The sequence below is a fragment of the Microtus ochrogaster genome, chromosome 8, assembly GCF_000317375.1.
Source record: "Microtus ochrogaster isolate Prairie Vole_2 chromosome 8, MicOch1.0, whole genome shotgun sequence".
NCBI lineage: Eukaryota > Metazoa > Chordata > Mammalia > Rodentia > Cricetidae > Microtus > Microtus ochrogaster.
Window position 1 is genome coordinate 4,549,438 of NC_022015.1, and position 18,849 is coordinate 4,568,286.

Below are 18,849 nucleotides of genomic sequence, written 5' to 3' on the forward strand. Positions count from 1 at the left end.
AGGCACCAAGACAAAAGCAACTTGGGGAGGATAGGGTTTATTTCACATATATGATTCCCTGTTAAGCTCATCATCAAAAACAGTAAGGGCAGGAACTCAAGCAGGGCAGGAACCTGGAGGCAGGAGCTGATGCAGAGGCCATGGAGGAGTGCTGTTTATTGGCTTGCTCCCCATGGCTTGCTCGGCCTGCTTCCTTATAGAACCCAGGACCAGCAATCCAGGGGTGGAACCACCCACAGTGAGCTGGGTTCTCCCCCACCAATAACTAATTAAGAAAGTGCCCTGCATGCTTCCCTACAGCCCAGTGTTAGGGAGGCATTTTCTCAACCAAGCTTCTCTCCTCTGTGATGACTTTATCTTGTGTCAAGTTGACATAAATCTAGCCAGCGCAGTGACTAATCAGTCGATCTTAATATAGAGAGTTTCTCCAGGTGGGTCTGCCTGATGAAGCCAGTCTTTTACAAGCAGAATTTTCTCTTGCTGCTAGCAAAGGACGATGCCAGGATGATGAGATGCCAAGAGGACTGGGTGATTCTGCCCTGCCATTGGCGCTTCAACTGGGGCAGACACTGCAACATGGGAAGAGTCTATAAGAGACTGAGAGAGATTGTGACGAAGGCCACCATGAAGATGGGGCTCCAGTGCTACAGAGGAAGTGCAGATGTTTCTGGAAACACAGCTGAATGGCTTTGAAGTGACTTTCCTCTCCAGCCCAAACTTTAACCAGCTGAAACGCCCTGCCTTTAGCAGGACCCTCTGAGCAGTCAAGCCCAGAACAACCTATCACCTTCAGAAAAGTGAAATCAGGTATGGGTGTTACTTTCAGCTACCAGCTTCATGGTAACCCATTTTATAGCAAATTAAAAAAAAACAACAAAAAACAAAAACAAAATCCATATACCTCCCAGGTTTCTAACCCTTTAATAAAAACTTCTGCTATAGACATACCAGGTTCTGCTATTTAACCCTCATAGCAGTTACTTTTTAAGTTATCACCGCTTTACAGATGAGATGCAGAGCTATTACATATTTCCCCTAAGGTCACAGGCAGTAAAAGCACCCCGTGTAACCCCAGCACCTGCACCATGCCTCTGATAAACTCAAAAGCATGCACATGGCATTGCAGACCCTTCCTGATCTGGTTTCTGTTAGTTCATCCTTGTCAGATTCTTCTGTCACTTAACCGCTTATAGCCCAGTGACTGTCACACTGCCTTGATTCTTTAGTTTGCACATTGATTCCTTCTGCCTGCCCTGTGCCATCTCTTGGTCCTTTGGAAAGTTCCAATGGTTCCTTTTTGTCCTGCCCCAGATGGTACCTCTGATGAGGAGCCTTTGTGTACTCTTCCAGATGGGGTCTGTGCTGCCGTGCAGAATCCAGGAATGCTCCTCCAATACACAGAGACTTCCCTGTTCAGAACCCAGACGACCTGGTGGTGGAAATGAGCTACGGTGAGCTCCTTGTAGGCCAGGAGATTTACTCATCATTACATCCCTTGCATTGGCCATAGAGAACAGTGGGAACTCAGCAAATGTTCCAAGAGGGAATCATTTCATCAACAAAAGTACTTTACAAGAACTAGTGAGAAGCCCAGGGTCTTGCGGCAGGGGAAGGAGCTGTCAGACCTGTGCTTCCCAGGACCAGAACAAGCCTTGCACTGAGAGGGTTTAAGAAGCTCCGCATTGTGGCTTTGGATTTGTTTTCTGACACTTGATTCTTAGCATTTCCGGAGCGCATCTAGATGCAGAAAACAGCAGAATCTCAGTCATCAGAACTGCTACACTTCCCCCTTTGAAAGCAGGACTGGTGATCAATTTAAGCCTGGCCCCAGACTCCCTCTGTAAGTTTTTTGTCGAGAAGGTTATGGGAAATGGAGGTGAGAGTCTACAGTTCTGACCTATGCAGAATGGAGCACCGCCGTCAGACCACTGCACATCTGCTCACGGACCCCACTGTAGTCGAGGAGGACTGGAAGACTCTGCTGCTCCCTAAGGACAGCCCTCACAAACCTGAGCCACAACGTCTCCACTAGAAACTGTTGGGTGTCTCAGTTTCCCTGCCTGTGCAAAGTGCGGTACGCAGAGGGCGCTGCCCTGAAGAGGCAAGATCACGGGCCTCTGGGAGCGCTGAAAAAGAAGGAAGTCGGGTTAAGATGTTTCTAGCCAGCTTTCGACGAGAGGCAAGGCCGATCCGAGAGGGGCACAGAGCTGATGCCAGGTGAGATGCGGGCTCCAGGCCTTGTGTCAAGGAGGTACAGGAGTCCTTCTTTGCTCGGGGTGGAGGAAACTCAGAATTGGACTCCCGACGCCAGCAACCAGAGCCAGGGGCAGATCCGGCGGCGGGGCTGGGAGGGGCGAGTCTGGGTGCCGCGCCTGCGGTGCTCTCAGCCGCAGTTCAGGGCGCTGGGGGCGGGAAGAGGTGGAGCCAGGTGGGGAGGAGCAAAACCCGGAGGCCTCTGGCACCGCGGGCAGAGCCAGAGTCGCTGGAACCCGAACCACGGCACGCTGCTTCGGGAGAGCCCGCCGCCGTCCCAGCCGAAAGCAGCCGCTGCTGCCGAAGCCGCCGCCTGATTTCAGTGCGCAGCGGGAGAGAAAGGCTAGTGACGCCGGAGATCGGGTCGCGGATTCTCCTTCAGTTGGGAACTGCCAGGTTACCCGCGCTGGCCCTGCCGCCCCAGTAAGCGCCTAGCCGGACCCTGTCCTTTGTGTGCGCCCCAGTCGCACCATGGATCCTTCGGAGAAGAAGATATCGGTGTGGATCTGCCAAGAGGAAAAGCTAGTGTCCGGTCTCTCCCGCCGCACCACCTGCTCAGACGTGGTACGCGTGCTTTTGGAGGACGGCTGCCGGCGGCGACGCAGGCAGCGGCGAGGCCAGCGCCGGGGGAAGGCGGAGGACCCCTCCAGTCCGTTGGAGCAGCCCGAGCCCCCGGACGAAAACGACGAGGATGACGACGACGTGATGCCTCAGGGCATGCTATGTGGGCCCCCGCACTGCTATTGCATCGTGGAGAAGTGGCGCGGCTTTGAGCGCATCCTGCCCAACAAGACGCGAATCTTGCGCCTCTGGACCGCCTGGGGCGACGAGCAGGAGAATGTGCGCTTCGTGCTGGTGCGCAGCGAGGCTTCGCTGCCCAATGCCGGGCCACGCAGCGCTGAGGCGCGGGTAGTACTCAGCCGCGAGCGCCCCTGCCTGGCCCGGGGAGCCCCGGCGCGGCCCAGCTTGGCCATGACCCAGGAGAAGCAGCGGCGGGTGGTGCGCAAGGCCTTCCGCAAACTGGCCAAGCTCAACCGGAGGCGCCAGCAGCAGCCGCCGTCGCCTTGTTCGTCCACGTCGTCGTCCACCGCCTCGTCCTGTTCGTCGCCGCCTAGGACCCAGGAGAGCGCGTCGGTGGAGCGCATGGAGACGCTGGTGCATCTGGTGTTGTCGCAGGATCACACTATCCGCCAACAGGTGCAGCGGCTCCGGGAGCTGGACCGTGAGATCGACCGCTACGAGGCCAAGGTGCACCTGGACCGCATGCGGCGGCACGGAGTCAACTACGTTCAGGATACTTACCTGGTAGGGGCTGACATCGATCTCGACGGGCCGGCTCCTGGAGAGGAACCAGAGGAGGCGACGCTGGCGGAGAAGGGGACGGAGGCAGTGGCATCCCTGGACAGCGAGGCTCAGGCGGCCGCGCTGGAGGAGCTGGCCCGGCGCTGCGACGACCTGGTGCGGCTGCAAGAGGAGCGCGCCCAACAGGAGGAGTTGCTGGAGCGCCTGTCCACCGAGATCCAGGAGGAGCTGAACCAGCGGTGGATGAGGCGGCGCAATGAGGAACTGGCGGCTCGAGAGGAGCCCCCGGAGCCCGACGGCGGTCCGGATGGCGAGCTGTCGCTGGAGCAGGAGCGGGTCAGGACGCAGCTCAGCACTAGCCTTTACATCGGGCTGAGGCTCAGCACGGACCTGGAGGCGGTCAAGGCTGACTTGGATTATAGCCAGCAGCAGAGGGACATTAAGGAGCGCGAGCTGCAGGGCCTTCTCCAGACTTTGCGCACTTTGGAGCAGACTGTGGTGAATGATGGGGCTCTGGGTTCTGGCGGACCTTCGCGGGAACCCCAGCCTCAGACCTGTGCAGAAATGTGGGTAGACCAGGCCCGGGGAATGGCTAAGAGTTGTCCCGGCAACGATGAGGACTCGGATACTGGGCTGAGCTCCATGCACAGCCAAGACTCGGACTCGGTACCCCCTGTGTGCGAATCCCTTGTGTAGGAGTGGTAGGGAGTGAGCCTAGACGCTTGCAGCATGCACAGGCCTGGTCTTCTCAGGGACACGAAGTGAGGGCCGAGGGGGTGAGCTCAGAGTTCCCGCGGATGGGTCTGAAGAGTGGGGAGGACACCTGCCCGGCAGCATGCTCCTCTGACTCAGGAGGAGTGTGTAGGAGGGCCCTGGGCAAGGAAGCCCTTAACTTCTTAAGCTTCAGAGGGAAAAAAGAGGTGAGAACCCTTCCCTGATTTTAAATCGACAAGGTCCCCCCATTTTCAAAACAAGAAAAGAGAAAACCATTGTGGACGTTTTAAGCATTCCTCAGTCTGGGAAGAACTGACGACAGCTAGAACTATGGTCTGTGGCCTAAAGTGCTGGTGAAAGAAAACACTTGGGTGAGAAGGAAATTCCTTGAATGTTAGTTGTGACTGGAAGCGTGTTAAAACTAGCCAAAGAGGGCACACTAGTGTTGGTCTCTGCCTTGCTTAACATCTTTGATAAAAACCCATAGGCACCAAAACCCTGGCTGTTTACATTTCTTCAGGTTTGGGGATTACCCATCTGCTAAATCATTTGCCTTTTCTTTCTGTCACAGGCCAAACCGCACGGAAATCTAATGCTGTGTTTCTCCCTACTAGATACAAGGTGTTAAAAGCCCACCCTCAGCCCCCTCAGCTCCACCTCAAACATAGCCATTTTGAATTAGAATCCTGGCACACATTATCCAGGGTAAAAAAAAAAAGTAATCTGGCTGTTTGTGTTTCTGCAAAGACAACCGTGCTGGCTTCTAGTTCATGACGCCTATCCACTGACTCAATCACAGGGAAAAGGGAAGTTGCAGGATGAGGTGCAGCCCACTTTGCCGTTTTAGCGAACATTCTAGTGTCAACTATAACTTGACGGTAAAGTTCTTTGCACAGTGTTTAGCCCAAATCTATGATTAGAGTCAGCCATGACCTTTATGAATTTTACCCAGATCCAACTTCAGTAGCTTCAGTTGGAGATAAGGTTCTTGTTCAAGTAAACTGCAAGTGTCTGTTCACTTCAAGTGCAAACACCAGGGTTTGCGGCCAATGGCCTGCAAAGGTTGGGGTGGGGTGGGGAGAAAGCAACAATCTCATAGGCCACTGGGGGTAAACAAATAGGTTCACCATAGCAGGGAGCCATGGTAAAGGCACAGGAAGGTGAGCTGAGAACTTGAGTTGCTCCTGCCTGGCCAGTCCCTCTGCCTGTGGCAGGCAAGAGAAGGGTGACATTGTGTGTTGTAGCTGGTAGTGCTGTGGGGTGCTAGGTGTAATTGTTCCGGGCATTTCTATGGAAAGTTATCAGCTGTAGTGAGCCCTCCGGCCTGTGGAAGGAGCCTGCTGGTCCGCTTCCCTGTGGAGCCCAGGACCTTCTGAGGAATATGGGTCTAACGTGTCCGGAGGAGGTTAACAATGGTGTGTGTGTGTGTGTGTGTGTGTGTGTGTGTGTGTGTGTGTGTGCGTGTGTGTGCCGCCAGTGAGGTACAACTGAACTAGCGAGGGCCTGGCTCCCACTTCCACAACAATAGGCAAAGATAAGTTCAGAGGCCTTGGGATTGTGTAGCTCTCTCTTCCCTTGAGAGCTCAGCTGTCTTAGTGTCCCCAGCAGGAGCATGTATTCCCGAACTCCACAAGTCACCGCTGGGGCATTTCCTTTTCACAAAGTGTCCCAACAGGGATGCTGCTGTGCCATTATAACACATGTGACTCTTCTCGGATTTCCAAGTAAAATCAAAATGAAAAGGCGCTTTTCCTAATTGATACTCTTTAAAGGACCATATCTGGTATAATTACGTCGCTGGTGTTATTGTTGTTCTTGTTTACATTCATCTGATGCAGAAAACATCCCCACACTTGGTCCTGTGGCCTCATTCAGATGAGGAAGGGACCCAAAGAAACTCCCTGTCCTCAGACAGTCGGTTGATTCCGTGAACACAAAGTGCAATGACAGCCTTCCTTTTGAGGCAGAAGTAAAACCCTCATGAGAGCGTGACAGATGCCACCTGTCTGAATGGTTTATGCTGGCAGTGGGCTGACCTGGTGGTTTTTAAATTATTGTGTGTGTTTTTTTTTCTCTCCCCCCCGCCCCAGGGTTGTAGGGGAGGTGGCTCTTGGACGTTTATTAACTCAGAACCTAGAAGCTGGCAGAGCATGACTGCCTGGCAGAAAGGAGCTGTTTTTCTTCTGACTATTATTATTTTAAACTTTGATGGGTAGCTGACGTCAGCAAATATGCCTGAAATCTACAAAGCAAACATGCCACATCACAGGAGGAAGGCCGGAGGGGTTTTGAGAATAGTTCCTGTCCTAACCACCTGAAGACGTTTCCCTACTTAAAACTCCTCAGGCGCGGGGGTGGGTGGGCGCTTTGCTTACAGGAGAGTGCAGAGGCCAGTCCAGTCTGCTCTCTCTCCATTCTGTCCAGCCAATGCTATTCCTAAGCGGTACTCCGTGTGAACAGGAGAAAGGAGAATTGGGGTGGGAGGAGGCAGGAGCTTCTTCTGTGAGAAGTCCTTGTCACAGCGGTGCGTGTGGGCTCCAGGGCTCAGTGATGCTGAGTGTTCCATTTCCTACATCTCAGGACACCAGGGGGGAGAGAGCATTGCAGCCACTGTCCGCTGGAGAGGGCCTCCCGCGCTCCCTAGAAATCCAGTGAACTTGTGACGGAACCGCCATAAGGCTGCTCCCCAGGTCATTCTTCTGGAACTAGGAGATCCACTGTGTGTGGATCCTGTGCATCCCGTTGACAGCGTGCTTCCAAACCCAGATCGCATATGGTATCATGGGCTTGTTTACCTCCTTATCTAAAATGTGGTTATTAGGCCCAGGAGATGATGGCTTAGTGGGTAAAACATGCTTGATCCCCAGGGTCTGCATGTGGAAGGAGAAGACTGAATCCTGCCACAGGTGTGCCTTGTCATGAGCCTGTGGCTACACACACACACACACACACACAAAAAAAAAAACGAAAAAGAAAGGTAAAAAGACGGCTACCGCTTCTTCTTCCTCCTCCTCCTCATCATCATCATCATCATCATCATCATCATCATCATCATGCTCCTTAGAAAAGCTACACAACACAATCTTGGTGAAAAACCTGAAAATAGCATGAATTTTGGAATAAAAGAAAAGCTACATCCAGTCTCTTACCACAAAAGCTTGTCATGGCCAGAGTTTGCCAAAGTTCTCTTTGGGATGTTTTGTGCCTTTTGAAGATTTCCTATTTTGTTCTGTTGTTACACAGAATCATCTCGTTATGGTTCCATGCATGCTTTGCCCCGCCCTCCCTGCCCCCATACCCTGGCCAACCACTCAGGAGCAGATCTGTTCAGTGGGTAAAGACTTCCAAGTTTCTGTGACAGCTCATGTTGTCTATCCCACTCTGACCACTGTGACATTACTTTGTGCTAAGCTTCTCTGTGGACACATCTAATTCAGCTATACATAAAAGTATCCATTTTACCCTCGATGTCAGTAGATTTTTTTTTGTTGTTGTTAAAAAACAGTTTCACCAAAATTTACTAATTCACATGGCCTCAAAATCAGGGCTGAGCGTCATTGTCCTAAAATACCTTTGTAACAAGATGTGCCGGCTGGTAGAGGTGTTTAGGGGGCTGGGATGCAGCTTGGTGGTAGAACTCTTATGTAAATGCTCATAGCCCTGGCTTTGCTCCAAGGCCAGAGCAACAGCAACAACAAAAGCCTTTTCATAGAGCTAAGGTGGCCTGGTAGAGAGCAGGGGTGGAGCTCCTTGGTACAGTTGCCTAGCAGGTAGGTCCCTGGGTTCGATCCTCACCATTGCGTAAAAGCAGGCACTATAATCCCAGCATTCAACAGGTGAAGAAGGAGGAGGGTCAAAGTCATTCACAGTGAGTCCAGCCTGGGCAACATGAGACCTCACCTAAAAAAAAAATAAAGGAGAGGAGGATGTAGTGTTCTCTTCATTTTTTTTTCTTTCTCTTCTGGGCTGACAAGTTGCTGATAGGAATCTTGTCTCCCATCACAGCTGGCTAATGATGGAGAGTAGGAGGAGGAGCCAACACTCCCTAGGAGCAGGGCAAGGAAGATAACAGAACTAGAGTTATAAAAACAAACAAGTATCTCTTTCATCTGAGTCTAGCGGGACAGCGATTCTTAGAAGGTGATGTCATGAAACCATTTGTGTTTCTCTTTACGCGAAAATTAAATCTAAACACAATAAACACCCAGGCCAAGTTACTAATTAACAGCTGCTAAGTTTAGATTTGTCTGGGGTTTTCTTTGTAGCCAGGACCTTGCACTGGGCTTATTCTTAAGTTCTTTTTAATTTTTAGTTATTGTGTATCATTCAGTTCTTAGACTCACCCCCCCTTTTACATTTATTTATTTATTTATTATTTGGGGGAGGGGCACATGCCAAGGTATGAATATGGAAATCAGGACCAACTGTGGGATTTGTGTCTCCTTGCGCCATGTGGGTTCTGGTGTAAGTCACATTTGTCAGGCTTGGCAGCAAGCATCTTGACCCACGTAGCCATCCTGCCAGTCCATTCTTAAATTTCTTTTTTGTTTGTTTGTCTCAGTTGTTTCTGAGATAAGGTTCCTTTGTGTAGCCCTGGCCATCCTGGAACTTGCTCTTTAGAGCTGGCCTCAAACTCAGAGATCCGCCTGCCTCTGCCTCTGGAACGCTGGGATTCAAGGCGTGCATCGCCACCACCCAGTTTAAATTCTTGAAAGGAAGTGAAGTCTCCAATGCTGAGATGTTTGCCCAATCTGTCTTCTCCCTACAGGAAGACAGAGAGTGACTGTTGCCTCAATTCTTCCAAGAGGCCATATCATAGGATGACATTATTTCCCTGCCTTCTTCCTCTTTTGAGATGAACCTTTTGAATCTCCCACCTTTTACAGAGAAATTATGTTTGTTGTAACATGAGGGGGCCTACTTGTTGGGGTTTCTGTCCTGCCCAGTTCCCCACAGCTGTTTAGCCCCAAAAAAAATCACACAGAGATCTCTATAAGTTATAAAACTGATTGGCCCTAATGGGTCAATAATACTAATAAGTATCCTGATTGGCTCAGGATACTTATTAGCTCTTGTAGCTTATATTAACCCATTGTTCTTATCTATGCTAGCGGCTTAGTTCAGTACCTTTCTCAGCAGGGCAGCTCACATCTTGCTTCTTTGGAGTCTGGGCAGGAGTGAGAGGAATCAACTTCCTCCTTCCCAGAATTCTCCTGTTCTCACTGCATCATTTCTACTTCCTGTCTGGTTTTCCTGCCTATACTTCCTGCCTGGCCAATAGTGTTTATTTAAAACATGATTGACAGAATACAGACAATTCTCCCGCACCAGTTTGTCTTTCTGATCAATAGCTGACATGAGATTCCAACCCAAGCCTTACTTCACAGCCGGTGCCCTGCTTGCTTCACACTCCAGACACCTGCACAAAGAGCCCTCACAGGTCCCAGCATTGGAAAGGCTTAGCCATCAGCAAGGCCTTGTTCCGCTGTTTCCCCAGTGAGGTGCAGTCATCTCCCGCATATCCCAGGGCTAGTAATTATCTATTTAGCACAAGACAGAGGTGAGAAATTCCCAATGAACATGTGAGTGGATTCGAGAAATGGAGAGAAGGCCAGGCACAGTGGTGCCCGCCTTTAATCCCAGCACTCAAGCCGGAAGATCTCTGTGATTTGAGGCTAGCCTGGTCTACATAGTGAATTCCAGGACAGGCAGAGTTACATAGTGAGACCCTGTCTCAAGAACACAAACAAATTGACAGACAGACAAAAAGAAGAAGGAGAAGAAAAGGAAGGAGAAAGGAGGAAGAAAGGAAGGAAGGAAGGAAGAAAGGAAGGAAGGAAGGAAGGAAAAAGGAAGGAAGGGAGGAAAGAAGGGAGGAAGGAAGAGAGAGAATTCTCACAAAAGATAACATTTGACATATTAGCCTGGAGGTTTTAACTGAGTGCCCCAAGGGGTAGCTATGCTACAGAGCAGAGCTGTGTGGTCCTTGAAGTCCTTGGTGGCACCACCCCAAGCTGTACCAGAGCTGGCTCTAGCTTGCAGTTTTATTGACAACCCGCCCTAGCTTTGAAATCCCTATGTGGCCAAGAGTGACTTTGAACTCCTGACTCCATGACCTCCAGCTGAGAACTGGAAGTCCAGGCACTATGTTAGTTTATGTGCTGGGCATAGAAACCAGGGCCTCCTACAAGCCAGGCAAGTACTACCCATTGAGCCAAACCCCAATCCACCCAGTACCTTTTCCCCTTGTTTTTGTTTTGTTTCTCTGTGTAACCGCCCTGGCTGTCCTGGAGCTCTCTCTGAAACAAGGCTGACCTTGAACTCACAGAGATTCATCTGCCTCTGCCTCCCACATCCTGGGATTAAAGTGCCCCACTCAGCACTTTTAACTGGGTCTTTACTGGTGAGCGGCACATTCAGGACTCTTAGGAAAGAGACAAGGCAGGTGGGGTTACTGTGCCCTGTAATGTTCCCATTCCTATGCATTTAAGCCTGTGCAGCTGAGTTAAGGGCATCCTTGGCCACGTGGCTCATGCTGTACTTGTGGACTTGAGGTCTGAAGACCACTGTCCCTTCCTCTGCCTTCTTATCTACTCAATTGCAAATCAGACACTTGTCGGATGCCCTTGTTTGTTTGTTTGTTTGCTTGCTTCTTGTTTTTTTAAAAGCAGGGCTGAAGTTGTTGATTTCCCATCTAATGGCCCTTTTCTCAGGCCAACAGGACCTTCGGTAAAGACCGCAGAGTTGAGTCAATCCTACTTCTTGTTCCGATTACACCTCCACCCCCAATGATGCCGAAGGGCACTCCTCTGTCTTATTTGACTTTACTACGTGTTTCCTGTGTCAGTTGGCAATCCATCACTGTAACAAAATGTTTTGAGGACTCAACTTAAAAAGAGAAAAGGTTTATTTGGGCTCCCAGTTTTGAGGATTTCAATCCATGATCAGTTTTAGACCTCTGTGGAGACAGTGTGTTGTGGCCAGGAGGTCATGATGGAAGAAACAGTTCAAACTTATGACCAGGAAGTAAAAATGAGAAAGGAATAGGAAAAGGCCAGAATCCTAAAATCTCTCTGAAGACATGACCCAAATTTTTCCATTATATCTACCTTTTAAAATTTCCACAACATTCCAACAGCAATAGGAAGGGTCCCAGAGGCTTTTGGGGGGTCAGTGCAGATCTAAATTACAGTATTGCTATCTCTGATGGCTGATCTATGTCATCAGCTCAAAGGCCTCTGGGCATGCCTGTGAGGGATCATCTTGCCTGGGTTAATGGAGGTGGGAAGCCTGGCCACAGAAGGCAGCACCATTCCCTAGGCTGGGACCCTGACCTGTAGGAAACAGAGCAAGTGAGCTGAGCTCAAGCATCCATCATCCTCTGCTTCTTGACTGCGATGCCACTGTGACCCAGAATGAGCCCTTTTCTCCTTTCTCTACCAGGGTGTTTCAATCATAGCAAGAGGATAAATAACTAAAGAACCTTCATGACACTATTAGTCTTCTATCCACAAACATCTCAGATATCTTTCTGTTTATTTATTAGTTTATTGTAGCTTTTGTGTAGTTTTCATGCCCAGTTTTTTACCTATTTGCTGAATTATTTCTAAATATTTTATTTAATTTCTTTTATTCCAGATCCTTACTTTCCTTTCTGGGCCATTAATCCTTAAAGTAGAAAACTTTTCTGTGCTGATTTTCATTCACTGAAACTTTGCTACACTTGTTGATCAGCAATGCCTGTGTGTCTGTGGGTGCATGTGATCTTCATGCTGTTTCATGCCTGTGTGTCTGAGGATGCATGTGATCTTCATGCTATTTCATGATGTAAGAACATGTTGTTTGTAAGCAGAGATGTCATTTCTTTCTGATCTGTATTATTTTAGTTCAATTTCTTGGCTGTTTTCTTTGCTGGAACTTTCAATACATGCTGAATAAAATGGTAAGAGTGGACATTCTTACCTTGCTTCTCCTCTTAGCAGAGAAACTCTCAGTCTTTCATTATTGCGTATACTGTCAACCTTATGTTGTCCTAGGTAATATTGAGGACGTTTTATTTTTCTTTTTTTTAAATCAAGAAAGAAGGATGTTAAAGTTTGTCAGCTGTTTTTTGAAACAGAGTATCAAAATATATAAGCAAATTATATGCATATACATACATTATTTACATTCCTAAATATTTAAGTATAACCTGCTCAGTGTGTCTAATGTTACTTGTACGTATATATGTATGTTTTCAGGGCTGACCAACTGTTATGCTCTTCTCCTGCTTGTTCCCCTGCTCTCAGCATTCCTTATGTGCCTGCAGTTCTTTGTGTAGGGTCGAAGCCTTTGATGCATTTATATAATTATTCTTTTTCAATAAAAAATTGGGAGTCAAATATTAGGGTAAGAACCTGAATGATCAAAGAAGCAGTAGAGAAGCAACCAGTGACCTCTTATCTCTTTGATTCCTCCATCCAAAAGGACTGAGATTCTCTTTAAGCTCCGCCTTACTACTTCCTGTCTCTCTATCTGTCCTCAGTCCTCCAAAGCCTCTACAGTTAACTTTAGTCGCCTAGTAGCTAGCTCTGCTCTCTGATTCAAAGCAAGCTTTCTTCTCAGAACATGATCAAAATATCTCCGAACATTTCCTCTTATTATCTAAATAAAAAGGGAAGATTAAGGGCGAATATAGAAATGGTAGGATAAAAGGTATATAATTGAATCTTCTTTTAAAATAAAAAAGCAACTACTAGTCTTAAATATTTTTACATTGGTAAAGATTTTTGTATATTGATATAAATTTAAGATAATTTTTGTGGTATTGTATATATGTTTCCACTCTTGTTTAAAATTTTTTTTATATTGATACAAATATTTAAGGCTATTTTTTGTTAGAACATACTGTATATATGTTTTTACTCTTGTTTAAGATATTGTACCTATGCAGTTCATTTAACAATATAATTATGTAATATGAATTTCTAGTTCTTGAAAGTTATTATTACAAACTATTTAGGATAATAAAGAAATACAAGTTAGTACTTAGTCACTTATTACAATCAAACTTGTAGTCATGTTAGATATGTTTTCAAGGTTATACACAGATATATTTAGATAGAAAATTCATCTTCAAAGACTTCAAAGACCTACAGAATATGGCATTTAATGTTTAACAACCTAAGGCTTTTCATGACAGTGAGATACATCTGCTTCTGGTGGTACCAATCTACTTCAAAAAAGAATAATGGCATTTAAGAAATTTAACCTGGAGTTTGTTTTTCTTTATGGCAATAGCTAGTCATTTGGACAAAGAAGCTTCCCTTGCCTCAATTGCTGACAGTGTACCATCGAAATTGGACCATCTGTCTGCAAAAAGAAAGAAAGAAAGAGAAAGCAACTGCTAAACTTTGCCAGGAAAAGTAGGACATTCCTTCAAAATTTCCTGTTTCTAAAAAAAATCTGTCAGATATACTAGACCTATAGACCAAAAATAGTTTTCTTAATATTATAGAAGAAGTTTGAGTGACTGTCCAGGCAGCCAATTGTTCCTATTGTTAGGTAACATTATACCTTTCTGGGTTTTTTTTTGTTGGAGTTAAAGAATAAATAATTATACTTAAAGTTTTCTTTATTTATGATAAAAGGTAAATTAGGTATAAAACTTTAGACTTACAAAGATAAGATCGATAATAAAATATTTTCTCTAAATTTGCTGAATACAAATGAACCAGATATTGTAACTGTAATTCTTACTAGATAACTGTTTTTGTTGTATATAATTTTACTATATTAAAGTTAAAACCTTCTTTTTTTAATTAAACAAAAAGGGGGAAATGCTATGAAACAATATTTGTACATTGTAAATATGTATTAATCTCATTGGTTAATAAAAAAGCTGACTGGCCTACAGCTGGGCAGGAAGAAATTGGACAAGAGAATCAGACTAGGAGGATGCTGGGAAGAAGAAAGTCAGAGTCATGGGAGTTGCAAGGAGATGTGGAGAAAAGCAAGATGAACGTGTAGTGCTGAAAGAAGGTACTGCCACACGGCAGAACATAGATAAGAAATATGGGTTAATTCAAAATGAATGTGCTAGTTAGTAACAAGCCTAAGCTATCAGCTGAGCATTGATAATTAATATTAAGTCTCTTTATGGTTATTTGGAGATGGCTGATGGAACACAGAGAAACTCTGCCTGCAGGCCTTTTTAGCTTTTCTCCTCCATATTAACATGTCTATTACCACTGTCCTTTTAAAAAATATTTTTTATTTATGCATCTGTGTGTGCTTAGAAGTATGTGTGTGCAGGTGCTCATGGAGGCCAGAAGACAGTGTTTGGATCCCCTGAAGCTAGAATTGCAGGCTATGTGAGCTGCCTGATGTGGGTGCTGGGAACTGAACTCAGGTCTTCTGGAAGAGCACCTAACCACTGGCCATCTCTCCAGCTGCTTCCCCAATCCTCACCCCCCACTTTCCTAATCTCTATTTCACTCATGTTTGCTCTCCTTTGTTGTCTCCTGCTTTGAGCTGAGCTTACTCTTTCTTTTCTAGATACAAAAGGTAGACAGTTAAGAGACCTACCTATATATCCCAACCTGTGTTTAGTGCTCTGAATGGTGGTTTTAGCTGCATCCCATTTGCTTTGATGCTCTGTACTTGTCTTATTTTTGTTGTGATCAAATACTCTCATAAGAAGCAGCCTAGAGGAAAAAGAGTTTATTTTTACTTATAATACCAGATTACATCCTATCGTTATGGGGAAGTCAAGGCAGGTGCTCCAAACAGCAAGTCACAGCATAGAGACAGAATGAATGTACACGTGCTCACTTGCTTGCTCGTTTACACTCAGCTCCATTTCTCCACTCCTAAGTGGTCCAGACCCCTTGCTTAGGAGATACTGTTTTTGTTTTCATCCATTTCAAGGATTCTTAACTTCACTCGTGATTTCTTCTTTGATGTATTCATTAGGAGTTTGTTGTTTAATCTCCACATACTTATGGATTTTCTAGTTTTCTTTCTGTTATTTTTGTCCATTCTGGTGTGATGAAAGACAGTTTTTAAAAAAAAAATGATTTCAATCTCCTTAAATAGTATATCATCTGTCTTGGAAAATTTTCCATGTGTACTTGAGAAAATGTCTGTGGGACTCTTGGTGGAAGTGGAAATGTGTGTGTCTCTCTTAGGTAGCATTGCCTAGGGCATGCTTCAGGGGCCCATTTTGTTTCTCTAGTTGTTCTGGTTGAAAGCAGTCTATCAGACTTTTGCTGCATCTGTGGGGAATTGTGGAACTGTTTTCTCCTTTGTTTAGTCGACATTTGCTCTGCTCTTTGGTTTTCTGATACTTGGTGAATATATGTTTGTAAGTGCTGTCTCTGTGGTGAACTGACATTTTTATTAATATTTGACATCCTTCTTTGCTTTTTGCAACAGATTTTTACTTAACATCCATATTGTTTGGTAGTACTAACAAGGCTACCACAGTTCTCTTTTGGTTACTGTTTATATGCAATATATTTTTTTATTAATTCACATTTAGTATGCTTTTGTGTTTGAATCTAAATGAGCTTTTCTTCTGTATTTGTTGTAACACCATTTCCACATGTTTATTCATCTGATATTTTATATGGAGTTTGGGTTTCCCCTTGAATACCTGGTCTTGAATTTCTAAGCTCAGGTGAACTTCCTACTAAGTCTCTCAAGTAACTGGGACTGCGTGTCCAGGTTCAATTCTGTATAAGGACATTCTAAAATTAATGACTTTGTGTCAGGCATGGCAGCACACTGCTGTCATCCAGGACATTTAAGCTAGAGACATGAGGGTCAGGAGTTCCAGGCTAACGTGCTGTGCTGGCTAATTTTATGTCAACTTGACTCAAGCTGGAGTCACCTGAGAGGAGGGAGCTTCTATTGAGAAAATGCTTCGCTAAGATCTGGCTGTATACAAGCAGGTAGGGCATTTCCTCGATTAGTGATCAATGGGAGAGGGCCCAGCTCATTGTGAGTGGTGCTGCCCCTGGGCAGGTGGTCCTGGGCCAATTAGAAAGCAAGCTGAGTGGGCCATGGGAAGTAAGCCAGAAAGCAGTGATGATCTCTGCATCAGCTCCTGTCTACAGGTTCCTGCCCTGTTTGAGTTCCTGCCCTCACTGCTTTTAGTGATAAACTATTATATGGAACTGTGAGCAAAATAAACTTTTTCTCCCAAGTTGATTTTGGTCATGGTATTTCTTCACAGCAATAGTAACCCCAATTAAGACATCTGGGTTAATTGAAAGAGCCTATCTGAAAAAAATAAAAATAGATGATTTTGTCTTAGTCTAATAATTGGTACACCAGAAACTCATCATGGGAAGTTTCTAGTAGCTGCTTTCCTTCCTGCATGTAGACTATGCTTCCTTGTCTGTCACGTGGCCCATAATTTGTAGTTAAAAGCTGGACATTATAAACAATATAACATCTCAAATCTGGAAGCCCAAATCTTCTCTTTCTTGTTGTCTTTGATAGTTTCCTTCTGTTTGAGTAGTAATTTTCTCGAATTAATCCTGTAAAGTACTTTTTAGCATGTGGCCACAGAAGTCTGTATAGGTAGCCTTGTGGTCATTAATGATTGGACAGAGTTCCTTAAATGCTAATTCATCCCTCAGCCATTCCCAAGGGGCTTTGTGTCTACACTGTAGAGACTCAGATTACTGAAATTCACTTTCCCCTGGCTCAGAACCTGGAGGTAGTCAGAGCTGGGAACTTACTGTCTTCTTAGGTCTTCCCTGGTCACATGTCCCCATGTTCAAGATGAGACTTTCTAACTCTTAGAAAAGTATGAGAGTCCCCCAAAGCCTCTATGGTCATTTTATTCACTAGATTTCCTATAATTGGAGACTGTTCGTTGGTTTCCTGGCTGTCCAGATCCAAATAATCACACAGAAACTACATTAATTACAACACTGCTTGACTGATGACTTGGGCATATTTCTAGCTAGCTCTTACATCTTAAATTAACCCATTTCTACTAATCTGTGTATCATCATAAGGCTGTGGCCTACCGGTAAGGTTCTTATGTCTGTCTTTTTTGGCAGCTACTTGGTGTCTCTCTGACTACACCTACTCTCTCTCTTTATCTCTTCCATCCTGGCTATATTCTGTCCTGCCATAGGCCAAAGCAGCTTTATTCATTAACCAATAAAAGCAACACATATACAGAAGGACATCCCACATCACTTTCCCTCTTAATTTTTTTCTTCTTTTTCTTTTTCTCCCCCTTCTTCTCTTACCCCTCTTCTTCTTTTTTGTCAGCTTCTTGATTTTCTGCTATAATCTCTGCTTCAAGCAGTTGTGATGTTGAACAATAGCCTGTAACTGCAGGCAAAAGGATCAGGTGAAATAGATACCAGCCAGACAAGTCAAAAGATGGTGACACTCAAAGAAACACATCCTGTTCCCTGCAGTCCGGGTTTGCATTATGGTTGCAGGACTACTGGTTTGCATAGCTAATTAATCGCAGGGCTGCTGGTCTGCATTGCTATTGATTGCAGAGCTGCTGGTTTGCACAGCTATTGATCACAGGGGTACTGGTTTGCACTGCTATTAATTACAGGGGTGCATGCACAGCTATTGATCACAGGGGCACTGGTTTGCACAGCTATTGTTTATAGGAGCACTGGTTTGCACAGCTATTGATCACAGGGCTGCTGATTTGCACAGCTATTGATTTAAGGGCTGTTGGTTTGCCCAGTTATTGATTGCAGGGCTGCTGGGATTTGTTATCCTGACTTTAGGGCTGCTCATTTTCAAGGCTACTGTGGAATAATGTAAGTGCAAACACCAGAGAGCACCAGCCGTCTGGATATTCCCCTTCAATTATTCTTCTCCCTCTCTCCCTCTCTCCCTCTTTCCCTCCTTCTCTCCTTCCCTTCTTCCTGTCTCCTTCCCCTGCTCCTTTCTCTTGATACAGAGTCAGTCTCATTACATAGGCCCAGACTGACTTCAAATTTGTCATCCTCCTGCCTCACAAGTTCTGGGGTTATGAGTCTCTTTTGGTTGTTGGATACTTGGAATGTTGGGATCTACAGAATTCTGGAGATTTATTGGCATTTTTCTATCAAGTGGCATTTTGGAGGTTCTCACCGTGCCCCTCTCTGCTGCCCCGCTAAACTGGAAGTTTCCTGTTTCCCCTTTCATTGGATGGCTAGATTTTCTTTGGCCAATTTGAAAGTGGTGCCTTTAATTTAGCTCTTCTGTTTCACCAGACTTACAGAGAACCATACTTCTGCTTCTTCTGGCTGACCAATTTAGAAACTTATCAAACCTATGTTTGCCCTTAAGCAAGAGACAACCAGTGAACAGCCTGCTCTCTTGCCTCTGGTTTCTCTCTCTTCACAATGATGTCATTCTCAGTAGGGGGTAGTACACATCTGTAACCCAAGTGCCTTGACTTGGGTGAGCTGGTGTTAGGGGGTAGTGCACATCTGTAACCCCAGAGCCCTTACCAGGGGGTGAGCTGGTGTTAGGAGGTAGTGCACATCTGTAACCCCAGTGCCTTCACCAGGAGGTGAGCTAGTGTTAGGAGGTAGTTAGTGCACATTTGTAACCCAACACCCTCAC

The 18,849-nt window shown here is 45.9% G+C and overlaps 1 protein-coding gene across 1 annotated transcript; it reads left to right on the forward strand.

Annotated features, from left to right (window-relative positions):
* Nucleotides 1-2,413: 2,413 nt before the first annotated feature.
* Nucleotides 2,414-4,790, forward strand: Rassf10 (Ras association domain family member 10). The gene has a single exon (XM_005351017.2). It carries the CDS (start codon nt 2,725-2,727, stop codon nt 4,249-4,251), a length of 1,527 nt encoding a protein of 508 aa, XP_005351074.1. The 5' UTR covers nt 2,414-2,724; the 3' UTR covers nt 4,252-4,790.
* The last annotated feature ends 14,059 nt before the right edge of the window (nt 4,791-18,849 follow it).

What these genes read in the sequence shown, in the direction of transcription:
- Rassf10 (XM_005351017.2), top strand. Translation starts at nt 2,725, where the DNA reads ATGGATCCTTCGGAGAAGAAGATATCGGTGTGGATCTGCCAAGAGGAA.